Source organism: Heptranchias perlo, chromosome 15, assembly GCF_035084215.1.
Source record: "Heptranchias perlo isolate sHepPer1 chromosome 15, sHepPer1.hap1, whole genome shotgun sequence".
Lineage (NCBI taxonomy): Eukaryota > Metazoa > Chordata > Chondrichthyes > Hexanchiformes > Hexanchidae > Heptranchias > Heptranchias perlo.
The window spans coordinates 44,827,552-44,843,659 of NC_090339.1; the positions used below are offsets into that span (position 1 = coordinate 44,827,552).

General features: G+C 40.2%; 1 protein-coding gene across 1 annotated transcript in view; it reads left to right on the forward strand.

Moving 5' to 3' along the window:
• kdrl (kinase insert domain receptor like) overlaps positions 1–16,108 on the forward strand; it is a 167,928-nt gene that overhangs the window by 93,069 nt on the left and 58,751 nt on the right. Inside the window, exons 10-12 of the mRNA XM_067997139.1 lie at positions 4,687–4,843; positions 5,733–5,856; positions 12,507–12,615. Coding sequence (XP_067853240.1) covers positions 4,687–4,843; positions 5,733–5,856; positions 12,507–12,615 — 390 coding nt within the window. The remainder of the gene's footprint in view (positions 1–4,686; positions 4,844–5,732; positions 5,857–12,506; positions 12,616–16,108) is intronic.

Consider the following 16,108-nt stretch of genomic DNA (forward strand, 5'->3'; position numbering starts at 1 on the left):
GTTAGTATAGGAGGCTTCTTATTTGGTGATTTGATTAACAAGCAGTCACATACTAACAGCAGCAGGAGGACCCTTTGACTTGGGTCATCCTGCTGCCGCGGCTCCAACAAATATATATATTTTAGTGTGAGTTGGTGAATCGAATAACTCATTGTGCAGTACTTCCAACTAATGATATTTACTAATAGAGTTCCCTTCTTCACAGACACTGTAAAGTTCTGACAAAGGATCTAGATCTGTATCATTATGTCATCTTAACTTTTTTCAGGGGCTGATGGATCTGCAGTATATTTTCAGTATTTTTGATTTTTATTTCAGATTCCACTATTTGCAGTTTCTTCTTCTTACCTCTTTATTACTGACCACCAGAAATACAGGGGCCGAAAATTCTTCGGGGTTCTGCTGGTCTTCCGCCATTTTCGGAAGTTTCCTCTTTGCCTTGTAAGTGGTGGCACCTCCAACTATCCCTTACAAGGCAAATGACGGCAAGGGAATGCAGGCAGGGGTAGGGATTCCTTACGCCAAGAGATCCTGCTCCATTCAGGATGTGGCATATCCGTAGGAGTGGAGACCAACACATTCATTACAGCTCTCACACAGCACAATTTCAGCTCACTTGTACGAATGTCCTTTCAATGCTAATTATCAGCAGTCCACATAATTGCTAAGCCACTCTGCATAATTTCTCTTAGGATCCTTTGCTCATAGTTGGGGACACAAAGTGATTATACACATTCAGTGAGTGTATTTATGAGCGGTCAAATTTCTCATCAGCCAGCAACAATTTACATTGAAACCCTTGAAATTTTGACAAGCAATTGCTTTGTGACAAGTTTAAGCAAAAAAGAGTCAGATTTGAAGTTTGGAATTAGAAGTATTGATGCTTGGAGATATATTAACAGGAGGCACAGAAGGTCCCAGCATAGATCTGGTTAGGCAAAATTGATATGCCTCTAGGATGTTATTTTTAATATTGCATTGCTGATTTCCTTTATGTACAATCGACATAATTTTGATGTAGAGTTGTATGAATGGAGAACTCATGTAATAGATGGTATAGAATGAATACTTCAGTATAAAATACACATAATAGTGAATTAGTACTGTTAATACAGATAACCTGCCAACAATTAATATGTCCTCAGATCCAATACCATAAATATATAAATCGGCATAATAAAATCAATAATACCCTTTGCCTTAAGTAATGTGACATAACTTTCATCTTTGGATAGCCTTGGAAAACCTTCACATCAGACAAGTAAACCACCTTGTAAACAGTAAGAAAACCAATGCAAAAAGAGAATCACTGTCTGTGCATCTTACACATGATAAGAGACACCACAGAGTCGGTGCAAAATACTAATCCAGTCTCTGGAGGCAGAGTTGGAGCTTTACATCCTCATTATGTTAAAGAATTGTTTGAAGCAGAAGGGCGTCTGTAATCCTTTTGAGCACCAGTGCTGTCGAAGCTGTCTTGTTTATGCTGCAGGGTAGATTCCACAGCACCAGAGCAACAAACAAGCAATTGCACATCTGATAGCTTGCATGAGAACTGCCCTTCGAAGGATACAATTCATGACATCGTTTCTTACCACAAAACCTTCCACAAACTGGAATTTCTGTTTGTGCTCCTTGGTGTAAGAGGAACTGCTCCATAAGTTATGGAGAACTGTTTCAGCTGGGCTGAGAAGCCAGGCTGGGGTGAAGGAAAGGATAAAAGGAAGATAGATGAAAGAAAACTAGTTGCAGAGGTCCTGAAATTATGCCATGAGATGATAACATTGGACCTCTTGATACCTTTGTTTGAAATTCCTCTCTTAGTAGGTTAAAATAATGGGGTAAAAATAGCGGAGAGAGGAATTTCAAACGCATTAAGAATTCCTATGTTGGTAATGCACAGCATAATTTCAGGACATTTTGTAGTCTCTAATTACTAAATGTAGAGGAGAAGGGTATAAATGGAAAATTGCCTAAATCTTGCAGAATTTTGCTGTAGGTTGTATTTTTTGTAGAAATTGTGCTGTGCAAAATTAGCATATGAATACTTAATACATTCATATAAAATTATTTTCCCTACTATTTTACACAGTTTGTAACACCTCCATTTCATAGAAACACAGATAGTGTTCATGATATTGCACAACATATTGCAAAATCCACTGAGAGTGACTATAATATTGTTTTAGATGGTTCCCAAAGGGAGAGTTTTGACTCTTTTTTTGCACTTCGCATGATCTTTGCAGTCAGACTATACCTCTCCTGACTTTGAGTCAGGGTCAGAGTGCCCTGAGTGCAAAGTTCACTGACTTCAGTTTGGGCCAAAACAGATAAAAATAGTATTTGATAATGAACTGCAGACAAGAGAAAATATGCAGCAAAACACATGGAGATGATTGTTGAGTAGCTTTACACTGGGTACACATGTGGAAACCGCTCCATTTGTGACTATTTGATTGTTTTCTTACAACATTGAATACATTTTTTAGTCACTGGCATGTACATAAACATCTAAAACTATGGCCAGAAGACTGGGTTACATCAAATCCTTTAATATGGAATTTCCTTAAAGATACACAGCACTGTCCTTAATCACACTGAAAATACAGTGAAGAAAAGCAGCTATAAACTGCAAGGTGCTCTAAGCTATTCTACACATGCACAAGTGCAAATAATAGGCCCGAATCTCTTGTTATATATGTAAAGATTGTTTGCAGCTGCACTTTATCTATAACACTTAGATTCTGTAGTCTACTTGTGCTAAACAGTCCCTTCAAGAAAGCACAAGTGTTGTCCAAAACAAACCAGCCAATGGAAGGTGAGACCATAATTCCAAACATCAATTATTGGCGAGAGACTAAATCTGACCCATCCAGAGCACAGACAGCAAAATCACTTTGTTAGGTTCCTGTTTAAATACGAAAATCCATGGCCCAAAAATATAGGGGGTGAATTTCCATGGGGGTTCTCCTGCTAATCCCCCCGAACTTTGGCTGAAGAGCCGCAGAAACCCTGGATAAACAACATAACCGAAGTTATGGTGGGTGAGTGGTAGAACCTCCATGGAAATTCTCCCCTATAGTAACAAGGGGGCAAGTTTTGCCTCGTTTCTGGCCTGATTTCAGTTCCGCCGGATTTTTGCTCAGTCACGGCCATGCTCCACATTCTAGCCAGGCCGAGGATGGATGTCTAAAACTCCCGCTGAATGCCAATGTAAGTTTCATTAACATATTAAAAAGGGGCAGGTGGAAGGGCTGCGAGCCATTCTCAGCCCCAGGGCACTGAGTCTCCAGCATACCAGTGAAATTTTCTGGGGGATAATGCCTCGGGCAGACCTGCATTTAAAAGCCCCACACACACTCAAGTGTATTATGTCTTTTACAGGCTCCTCCTGTAGCTTTTCGTTTGTTGTTTTTTGTTGCCAGCTGTCACTTGTCTGCAGACTGATGCCTGCAACCATGGGCCCCTTTCCCTTCATCCTGGCCATGGCCCTCCAGCCATGGCAAAGGTTTGCCGATGGATTGAAATGCCTTTTAATGCTCTCCAGAACCATTCTAAATTTTTGTCGTTTCCCACCCCCTCCCGCCTTCCTTGTGACACTCCCCTTTAATTCTCTCCACCCCTTTAAATTTTAATTTAGACTCAATTTTAATCCACGATTCTTGGCTGAGGCCAAACATCACTCATTCCACTTGACAGATGGTACGCGTGTTTCAACGATGTGTTTTCCGTGGGTGGGGTTGCACTTCCCCATAGAGGAAGGAATGCATCTCCATACAGCTGGTAGCAGTGTTCATGATAGTCTTTGTGTAGTGGGGGGCCCTTTCAGGCCTAGTGAGCACTGAGGTGGGTCCTCCGGGATAGTGAGATTGCTCATGTTCCAAGTGATCTCCCAGACTGCTGTCCAGAATGGCTGGATTCAGGAACATGATCATAATATGTACCCCTAATTGTACAATGGCATCACAGAATATATGTGAATCAAGAAGCTGCCTGTCAGTGTTCGTTCAGCAGTGGCAGCTCACCCATATTATTCTAATGAGGCCCTATCACAAAAATGATTCAGTCCTCCAGCGAGATTCATTGAGAAGGTGGTGCAATCACCTGCCCAATGAACAACGAAAACAAAAATCAGCCCCATTGTACCCGAATAATCATTGACGTGTGTTCGAACTGACCATCATTCACTGCAAATAAAACTCTCATTTATTGCTTTGGTTCTGTAGTACAACAACTCATAGGTAAGGTACCACAAAGCACTGAAACGACTTATTATTGGATTAGTTCCATACGCAAGAATCTGTTGCATCAAATCAAAGCAGTAAGGGTCTTTTTGTGTACAGCACTATTTGAAAATCTGAACATTGAACAGTTCTTTTTTGTGTTGAATCAAATCACGAAGCTAAGAAATCACAGCAGCTCCACTGAATCAAGTTATATTTGGGCCTGAGATGTCCTGTCCGCAATAATTGCCAGCAGATAGTTTGGAGGGAGTGAGGGAACTTCAGCTGGTGGCATCTAGTCCCTGCAATTTCAATAATTACACTGTTAATGGAATGGAAATACAATTATTTGCACAGTTCCCCAAACACATTTGTAACATAAATCATGATAATCCTTTCAAGAAATGTGTAATTTTTACCACTAGAATATTAAAATATCTCTTTCTACCATTTTACCAATCAGTAAAACCACAGATCTATGAAAAGGAAGTGGAATTCCCAGGGCAAAGGGTTTATCAACTTGGAAAGAAACATCATCTCACCTGCACTGCTCATGGAACTCCGATTCCCAAAATTCACTGGGAATGGCAGCCCTGCAACATCAGGATGTCCCATACAACGTAAGACTTATTGCCTCTTCTTTTCCCACAACAGATGCTGACCTATGACAATAAATATGGCTCAGGGTACAAATGGGAAGGGTGGGATGAGTAAATGGATGGCAATTAATCTGACAGACAGGCTCAGGAACTAGCAAACAAATTTCTGTTTACGCTTCACAAGATATACATAAATATCATTGTGCTTCTGAATTCATTGTTCCTGTCCAAAAGTTTATGCTTAAATTGGGTCAAAGGAAAAGGTTCTTGTTTTCTGGTCAACAGTTTATAAAGTATACAGGTCTTCCCTGCCTGACTTTTACTCTCTAATCCTTCAATGCTATTAAATTTTTCGTAGAGCCTCATTATAGTCAATCGACTTTATTTAGTTGACATGATAGATGTGTCAAGGGGCAGTAGAAGGTCTTATTCTGAAGGTGACATTAGAAAGAAGATTGTGATAGCACTGGCCTTCACCTATGTGGGCCTTGAGAGCATTCTTATCTTGGCCTAACAGAAGGTGAAGCTGCTTTCCTGTGTGAAATGACGCATGATTCACTTTCCTGTTGTTGTCTGGCTTCCTCCCTCATGGAAAGCCATTCCCAGTAACCCAATTGTTCTTTTCTCCCCGACTGTAGTGTGGCTGATTTCCTCTGGGTTTCAGACTTGTATTGCCTGCCTAATCTCTCACTGGCATCTAGTCCAACAGCCTGAAATCAAACATGGGAAAGCCTTTTATTTTCTTTGAGCATTCATCAGCACATATGTTTCTTTGAGTATAACTTAAAAGTGAATTTTCACTCAACAGTGTGGGCATTTTTCTCAAAATGTTATAAATTAATTGCAAATGCTTTCTTCCTTTGAAGCCATCCGGGTCTGTTTGTAACCATTTCTTGTCATCTGTTAACAGGTGTGAAACAAACAGTGATATGAAAATGAACATTTCAGAAAATAAGACATTCTTTCTCACAAACCTAGGCAACAGAATTGAGAATATTACTCATAAAGTGAAACTATTTCAGAATAAAACCAAGGTATGTATCTTTATTTGGTGCTTTTACACTATAGGTTTAGCGTTGTTGCTGAAATTTGCACACTACAAAACCTGAGGATGTTACAGCGCAGGACATGTAACAGAAAAGGTGGTAATATAGTGGTTATGGTACTGAACTAGGAATCCAGAGGTTGTGGGGGTAATTTTCACTTTGGGTGCGGGAGGTTGTGGATCAGCCGTCGGTTGATCATGATTTTCCTTTCAATTTGAATAAAATGGCTGATCCACAATTTTCCGCCCCCACCCAGAGTGAAATTTACCCCCCTGTGAGTTTGAATCCACCATGGCAAGTTGTCAAATTGAATGCAATAAATCTGTTAACTTGTGGACTGGCATCAGAGAAAACCATGAAAGTTGCCAGCTTGTCGTAAAAACTGGTTCATTAATGTCCTTCAGGGAAAAGATCCTGCCACCCCTACTGAGTCTTGCCTACAGGTGACTCTAGTCCCAAACTATGTGGTTGACTCTTAATATCCTCTAGCAAGACACTCAGTTGTACAATCGCCCACCACTAGGGAACTAGGCAACTAGGGACGGGCAATAAATGCAGCCTTGCCAGCACTGCCCACATCCCAAGAACATTTTTCTTAAGTTGAGCCTGATCTTGTCCTTCTCCAGTGCACAAGCAATTTGGATAGGAATCAGGAGTATGGATATGTAGAAGCAAGCTGCTATAATGAAAAACAGGAAAAAGATTGGTTTACGAAAAATCTAAGCAAAGTAAGCATAAAATTCTATGGCTTTATTTATGGGGGAAAGTGTCTAGTCAATTCTGACATAAAACCCCATGGCTCAACTTATGAAGGTTCAGAGTAAGTGTATATGAAGCCCTACAATTTTATTTATGAGATGTCAAGTGGGAACATTCTCACCCTGGAGTTGTGAAGTACTAAGGGTTTTGTTACTGAATCTGGAACTTACTGCTATAACCAATTTTTATTCCTTTTTAGCTTAGGAAACTTTAGCCACAAACGCAATTTAATTTAGAGCACTGAAGGCTCAATCCGACCCTACTTTCCCTTCGCCACAAGGTTTAAGTTTGAGCTTGGAGGCACTGTGTGTTTCTATGCCTCAAAGCAGCAGAATCTTAGGCCTCAGCATCTCTGAGAAAGCAGATAAATCTCCTGTCTGTCTCTTCTAATAAAATTTTGAACTAATCCAAAACAGGCCTCGAGTGCCAGTGCTAAAATGTTCTTTGATCTCAAACACTGGAAACCAGGATGAATTCAAAAACAGTATCTTTCAGCATTTGAAAACAGAGACAACACCATTCCTGACTGTGTCTAGTTAACTTATTTGTGGTTAATTTGTCCAGGAAAGTAACAATCTATGTTGTCCAGAAGAGGTATTGGAAAGTTCTTCAGAATAGCTAAGTTTCTACTAGCCACTTCATTTATTTTAGTTCCATCCAGAATTGTAACTCAGCATAGTTTTATCAATTTTAATGTTGGTAAATATTTTCAATGTATTTTACCTGGTTTCCTTTCTCTCTCTTGTATCTCCTCAAGCCATCTCCCTTTTATAGCCTTTCTTCCATTAGTGAGATGGACAGAGGGGTTGCACATACCTTTCCAGCTCTGGCACTATTGTGGCTCCACAAAACATGAAAGCCAGGTAGATTTTCATGGGGCAATGGACCTGGATTTTCTTCCTCCTGCCAGGCAGAGGTTGGGATGGGATTTCCTCCGGCCACCCGGATCCTGCCATGAACCCAGCCCAGTTTCCTCTGCGACCAAGAGGGGAGCTACGTTGCCGGGCCAGGAAGATGCAGTGGTGCTGAAGCAGGACAAGTGCCTGAAGATTGTAGCAACTTTTTTTATTAAGGCCCAGGAGTGGGCAAAGCTAAGTTTCCGGCACCATTATCGAGGGAGACTACCATGCCTTCTCCTTCCATCCACTGACCTAGGGAACTTGCCACCACTACCCCAGAGTCTGCTGCCACCCTTCTCCTTGCATTTCCTGGGGTTTGGCAAAGGCCGCGGCATATTTAAGCAGCTTCCCGCCTATTTCAGATGGGCGGTCTGCACACCACCCGTTTTACGACCAGAAAAGAGGCAGACAGATATTAAAAATCACCCTCATGTCTTTCACATGTACTCACAAATTTTTCAATAGGCAGACTGTAACACTTTAGATGCGAACATTTCACAGACAGCCAATAAACATACAGTCAAAGCAAATTCCACTTACTTAACTCAATCTCACTTCACTCTTCAAAAATGGAAAAAAAAGTAATAAACTATGCACCCTGTCCCTTTTGTGGGCTGACTTAGTTGTTTTTGGTATTACCTTTCTTTCTGACTATTTCTAATTACAAATATTATCCTGCTGCATTTTATCAATATCTCAGGTTTACATCTGACAGTCTTGTTTTTAAAGCATGACTGCCCATGTGTCCTTTGCCCTTTTCTCTGTCTCCTTAGCCAGAGGTCAGGCTGTGATGCTGACTTCCTCCCTTGTCAGTGATTGGCTCATAGGTCTGTCAATAATACCAGCTATCTCTCCTCCCCCCTTGGGTGTGGGTTCAAAGAAACCATCTCCTAATGTTCCAAAAATGATTGGAGGCCATTTTGGCTAATGGGTTCGGAATGAAACAATTGATCCTCATTATATTAGTTTGAAATAGACAGTTGGCTATGATATTCCACAAAATAGCCCATCTGGCTTTAATACACAGTTTCAATATTTGCAGCCTGTGGCTTTTTTTGAAGCCCGTGTTAATTCATTTTGTTTTAAAACACTACACTTAAACATAACTCAATCCCAAAAGACAAAGATGATCAAATATCCTGAAACAGTAGGCATCAGGACTCTGTGCCTGATTTTAATCAGCACAACAGGCACCGACCATTGTATTAGCAGTCTCAAAATGTCACAGAAGTATTTTGGACAGCCCCAGGAACATTTGTAAGCCATTAGCTACACAGCATATGAAAAGTAACACACAGGGATATATGTGGGAAACATGTGGCATTGTACCGTATGTGCGTGACATTTATGTAGCTTCTCAAGCCCTTTGAGATACTAAATAAATCAAAATCACAATTTGCACGAAATGCACAGCAGGCTGGCCAGCACCTGAAAGGTAAAGATGGTTAATATTTGGGTGGAACCTTATACCACTTCTGACATTTCATCTGAAATGTTAACCTCTTTTCGAGGCTGATGGAATGTATATTTACAGAATTTTCAATTTTTACTTCAGATATCCAATATTTCTCTTTGTCCTTTTTATCTATGCTAATCAAATACTGCCTCTTCCATCAGCAGGCCCACACCCTGTTGCACCCTCAAATGACAATTCCTGCATCACCAGCTCCACAATACTGACCACACTGCTGTGGTGGGCAAGCAGCTTCTGCAATCAGCAACATGCATGGTCTATGTGTACAAGGAGTTGGAAGTGCAACATACACTAACTCTACAGTATACATATGCATTTCAGCTCTGCCAGATGCATATACATGACTTACTGCTATGCACCGTGTGAAAGTAGCATTCTGTAGCGTTGTCTAGGACAGGATACAAGAAAAAGCTTGTAATCTGCTAGATGATCCTTCCCTTACCTTGCTCCATTGCTCCATTCCAACCTTTCTTGCTTTTCATCAATATTAAGTGAACTTTCCTATCTGTTTTCTCCTAAGCTCCAAATACATCATTTTGCACTTTCCCTACCCTCCAAACTCACATTGTTGAAATCAAGACTTATAGAACTGCCTCTTGCTCTAACTTATTCTTCCCCAGGACTTCAAAACTTACCTCCCTTCATCCTCTTAAACCCAAACTGGATATCAACTAAACATACATGTCAACCATCTAAGTTACATGTGGACAAACAGCATTTTGTGGTCAGTGTCTGTTTGTCTACGTTTGCGGAAGAAAAGGGATATCGCTCCGGGCTCCGCACCTCAGTGTTGCTCCCGGCTTCGACCTGATGGTGGGCCTGCTCCTGCTCTGGGGAATGGAATACTACAATGGATGGATTTCTCATGATACTTTTACAAGATCAGGAATTCCCACAGCAGAGTTCCAAAGAGTTTTCAAAGAAAATAAATTCCTGGATGCAGCTTGCATGAATTGATAAGCAAAAGCTAGAAATTTGCCCAGAAAGATAGGTGTATGAATGGAGGGGGCAATAAAATCAGCTAGCAAGTCCAATTACATCATTCTTATGCACTTAGCAGCTGCAAAGGAGAAGGGGGAACTAGTAGGAAGGAGAAAGGAATGAAAGCTTGAACTGAGGGGTGGTGAGGGGAATGAGTGCCATTGTGAAATGGGGATACAGGATGGGAGAAGAGTTCCACTGTGAACTAGAAAGGAAGGAGAATTCTGATGTGAACTGAAGAGGAACAAGGCCAATGTGAACTAGGGGAGGCAAAGATTGGCAGCATGAATGAGAGGGGAGGAAAGTGCTAGCGGAACTAGTTGGGGAGGGGGGAAAGAGCACCTATGTCACTAAGACAAGCTTATGAACAATTTTAAAACTATTTAATAATCAGATTTAACAACAAAGAGTACCAATCGCCCACAATTTCTCCGTAAGAAATGAGGGTAAAACCCTGCAATTTTTGCCACCGCTTTCCACTGTACAAGTGATGCACTGTTGGGTACACTTGCAGCATAATTTATGACAAGGTCGTGTCCCACTACATTTTCAGTGACACTACATGTCATAATCCTATATTTATGGCTGTTTTGAAGACGTTAATCAGTTTCTGTTAGTATTCTAAGTTGACATGTATGTTTAACCATTACTTCTTTTATTTATCTCCTCTTCTCTTCCATTACCTTTCAATGTTGATGGTGTTCTGCACTATGGACCTTGGCTCTTCACCTCAGTTTCTTAATAATAATTTTTTTAAATTTCTCCTGGTCAGAATAATCAAAAATAGCTATCACACATGAGGTCATAGGTGCCTTTTGAGAGTAACATGTATCTTATTGTTTAATTTTTGCAATCATTATTTAGCCATTTAGATTTACTATTGCTAAAGAAATTAAGTACAACTGGAGCATTTATTTCCTTGGAGGTGGCAGTGATGTGGAGCCATATTGATCTCATTATATTCTAGGAACAAGGGAGGTCACATTGGAAAATGACTAGACAGATGAGGATGGTCTAAAATCAATTATCTTTCAGAGACATTGCAGTACTTAGGTTTTGTGTTGACTGCAGAGAGTCATTTAATGAGCAGCTGTAAAATACAGCTTGTGCAAGCCAGCAGAAAAGGGTTTTGTCTCTCGATACTTGGACAAGATCCAAATTAAACTGATCCTTGCCATTTTCACAATGCAGTTTAATTTGGATCAGCATCTAGCGTGGGATCAGTCTGCACTGCCAGCTACCACTTCTATTTAATGTGAGTGTCAAACAGTGCTTTCTACTAAGGTAGGAAAGGGAAAGAGAAAGACCTTCACTCATCACATTTTAAACCAGCTGATAAAAACAGATTACAAATATTTTATATAACTTTGTTCTTAGAGTCTGCAGAATGTTTGTTATTAGCTACCAGAAATTATTACATTTATAGTTTTGACATGGCCCATTTAAGGGATGTTTGTCCTGTTTATGTTTGTCCTGAATTCCTTCGCCCCACCATTGGCGGCCATGCCATCAGCTGTCTAGGCCCTAAGCTCTGGAATTCCCTCCATAAACCCCTCTGCCTTTCCTCCTCTCTCTCCTCCTTTAAGACATTCTTTAAAACCTACCTCATCACCTGTCCTAATATCTCCTTATGTGACTCAGTATGAAATTTTGTTTCATAACACTTCTGTTTGTGCCTTGGGACACTTTACTGTGTTAAAGGCATTATATAAATGCAAGTTATTGTTGTCATGTGTCCAAGTACTTCTAAATAACTATGCAATATGGTAGGAGCCTCTTAATGAGAACAATTCCCCATACAGAGTTCTAAATAATTATGCAATACTGTAGGAGTATTGATGAGAACATTTCCCCTTACAGAGTAAGTGCAGTCTTTGTTCAGTCCTCCTGTGAGACAAGCACTGTTGAGCGTTTGGCCAATGTATTGAGTGACTTGAGCAGATATTCTCTTGAAATCAATGTGCTATTGACAAGGTGTTCATTTTACAAAAGAAAATTGATTCTTTAGAAGTAGTTATGTTGCACAGATGGTGAGGTGGTTCAGTATATTCGTATACTCAAATGAAACTTGATGGTATTCAAATATTGAAGGTACAACATCCACTCTCCCCCGGGTTTTTCCTTTTCTGTTTTGAAGGCCCTGACCCTTACCTTGTTATACAGGTGTTGGCAGCAAAGCGGCCATTCTTCATGCATGAGCCTTGTCAGTGAGTGTTGGCAAGCTATTTGAATGTAGGGAGCTTAACAGCTGAGCCCAGTCATGTTCCCATTCAATGTCATTGGATAATCTAAAATGGGAACTCTTTTTTATATGAGAGAAAGAGAGATCTGTACTGCTGATCCCCGTTTCCAAAACCAAACAGCCACAAGATTCCACAACAGTGTGTCAAGCACTGTCGGGTTCCAGCAGTCCCGTTTTCTCCCCTTAACCTAAGACATTGTACCAATTTTATGTACTTTGAAAAGATAAAAGAGCAGTTTTACTGTATTCAGCTAATGTATGGAACCTTTTTCTGTTTTCTTAGACTGTGAGCACTCTGATTGTGGCTGAAGCCAAGGTCTCGGGGATTTATCATTGTGTAGCTTCCAACGTACTTGGTGTAGACAACAGAAACATTAACTTCTACGTCACAGGTAAGCAATTGTCTGCCATCGGGAGACTTTGCATGATAAAAGTAAAGAATTAAAGCTGACCATCAGTGTTTCAACCTATTTGCCAGCTTGTTAGTATTTTACAACAGAGGAAAAATCTATTTATTTTGCTACAGTTGAAGGTTTTCTGTGACCAACAATCAAATCAGTCAAAGGACAGAACTGGAAACTGTTAGAACTAATCAATCAGATATTACTTTCTTCCACTGCTGGTTACACAGAAACATCAGATGGAAACGTCAGTTTTAAAATGAGCTGATGGTTTCTGAGAGTCACAGTTACAAGTATGTTTGCCTAGTGTTTGCCCCCAGTAGAGTTGTACATAATAAATAAGCTGCTAAATGTAGCTTCTATAAACTTCTCGACCTAGACATTGGATCGTGCCCGGTGCTGTGCACGCGCCAATGAAGCCGGCGGCAGGGCCATGGCAAATTGGTCCGCTTATTAGGATACTACAGGCTTGTTGCAGGCACTCGTTGTGACCCCAGATGCAGCTGGCCAATCACGGTGGGAAGGTGGGGACAGCAAGATCATCCAGCATTGAAACTGGCCACGGGCCTCGAAGAGTCTAGATATGGGGGAGGCAATCCGGAAGGGAGAGCGAGCGGTAGCTAGAAGCAGCCCACGGTTTTTATGTGGAGCCGGAAGGGTAACTCCTGCTCTTCCTGGCTCCACAATAAGGTAAGTAAAGAATGTGAAACGTACCTTTTCGGTGGCAGACTCCAGTGGTCCTTTTATTGTTGCAACAGGTAAGCTTTTTCTTTGTTGAAGCAATAAATGGAGCATGTAGCAGCTGCATTGAAATCTTTGATACCCTCAGTCCAATAACCCCTAGCTGACTCTTGGCTGCATTGGGGTCTGAGATAGGGATAGATGCGATAGTAAGTTTTATTCTTCACAAGATAATTATGAATGGGCAAGACCTTGCCACCCATATTAGTTCATTCATCCAGAAGCATCCTACAGTCCTCCCATTGCAGCATCCAACTGTTTCTTAGATGCATCCAGGGCTTTTGCTTCCACCACTCTACTGGGAAGTTCTTTCTTAATACTGATCGTTCCCTGCATCAAGAAGAATTTCCTAATATCAGTCCTAAAATTACCTTTTACTAGTTCGGATCTATATGTTTTAGTCCTATTCTCAAAATTTAATTGAATGTAATATTCTGAATTTACATTTTTGATACCATTTATTATCTTATATACATCTCTACGATCACCTCGCTGATGCCTAGTTTCATGGTTGAAAAGCCCAAGCCTCTCCAGTCTTTCCCCATAACACAGATCACTGACACCAGGCAGCTGGCACTGCATTCTACTGGCCAGCTTCCCGGTAATCGCTCTGGGGGGAATTCCACCTCTGTGCCTCAAAGTGACTGATATTTTCACTTACATGTTTACCAGCCTTCCCATTCTGCCAGAAGATTGGAGGAAGCATTTATAGAATGATCTATTTGTAGCATGGCTGCTGGAAAGATTTCATTCTTGCTCAACACAGAGAATATAGAAAATATTCATCGTACTGCTATTCCAATTTAAAGATTTCATATCTTTTTTTATAGCACAACTAGACGTAATTTAATTTAACTTGTATATCTTTTTACTATTATTCCTGTGCCATCATATGCCAGCACACTAGCAAATATACACCAAACCAATGTTTTACTCCCTGAGCAATGCCACGGGAGATCAAATTGTGCTGTTTAATTTTTAACAGGGTCATTAATGAAACTGTTGTCAGAGACAATTGGTCAGTGTATTGATAGCTTCTGTAGTGTTGTGTGATATGTTGTGATAGATTGTTGAGGATTAAGCTCTTTATTTGTGGATTTGTTCAGTGTATAGTTTTGCATATAGCATGATTATTATTTGGGCATTAATTTTACTACATCGATCATAACACTGAGTTTTTAAAAAAGTCACACAAACCACTTAGTCATGAATATAGCTGTTCACAAGTATGACTGTGGAGAAAAAATTTCAGAGAAGAATAGATTTCTCTATTTGGATATACAGGTCTCCACAGAACTGTTCAGCTAAAAATTAAATAATCCCTGGGAAATGAGTAGTATAGTGAGTCAATACATTCCTCTTTCTCTTTTGGGATTTGGGTTTGAATCCATTCCAGGCTGATGGGATGAAAGTCTTCTTGCTCTGTTGACTGGAAGAATCTTTCATGAATTGAGTCTGAACAATTTCAACCCAGTTCCTGTAGGCCCACAATACAAAACCACCCCTAAATTTCTTGGTATCTCAAACAGGAATGTTCTGTTTCTCAGCATTAATGTCTCTCATCTTGTTGAGTATTCGTTGAGTATTCACATTAACAGTTGTTTAAATTATCTGTTAACAAAAGACTGTTTATTTTGCTTTCTGAATGTTACCAGGCCTGAATTTGACTCCCACATACCATCTTTCTTTTGTTATAGTCAATAATGACCTTAAGCAACACTTTGGCCTGTATCCTAAGATACAGTGAAACAAACACTAAAACTACAGTTACTGTTCTGTGATAACATGCCTGCATTCAGAGCACATCTGTACATACAGAACGTTCCACATATAGAACTTTCCACACTATCAAAACAGGCATATCATCCTAGTTGTTATGGTCGATGGGAGTACGTTTTTTTTAGGCAGACTCCCTACCCACTCACCCACTCACGTATATCCTGTCCACGCCTATGCCTGCCACCATATAATGATTATGTATTGTTCATATAATTTAAAATAACACACAAAATTATATTTTCAATTGAATCAAAACTGTCTTCAGGGTTTGTGGGATTTCCTATTATACAATTCTATGACATAACCCCTTTAAGCCTATAAAGGACTGACTTTTCAGCTGATGTGCACCATTGTTATCCTGTTGGACGCTGTTCAAAAATATTATTTGAAGAGCAAGTATTGCTGGCACTATAGTTGAGAAAATCTACTTTAAGTTGTTAGTTCTGAGATTTATTCTGTTTTATATGATATGTGGCAGCATTTTCCTAAGGAGGTATTTCTAGGTAACTTAACTTAAGATCCTTGTCAGATCTGAAAAGGAACACTCAATAAAATTAATGTTTATGCGCTCATACATCCACATACCAAAAAATTAAACAAACAGAATCAATGTTCTCCCCCACCCATGGCCACCCTCATCATTAAGCTATTCAAGTCAGAAAGTTCCAGGTTTCAATTCTTGGTCTGTACTGGGTTAGCTAAACTCTGCTGGGAAACAATTGGGATGCTACAAATGGTTTCCATGCCAAGGGATAGTGAAGTGAGAAAAAAAAATCAGCCAAAGTTCCCATTGCTTATCACTATGCAGTGACTCATGTTAGAAGATGGAGGTCAAGTGAGATCAGGCTCAGCTGTCATCATAATCAGATAGCTTATCTTGGCTCATGCCTGGATGTTTTACTAACACCTTTAGAACTGTACCCCCAGAAAAGTCATAACCTAAGGGGAGAAAATTGGCAAAGAA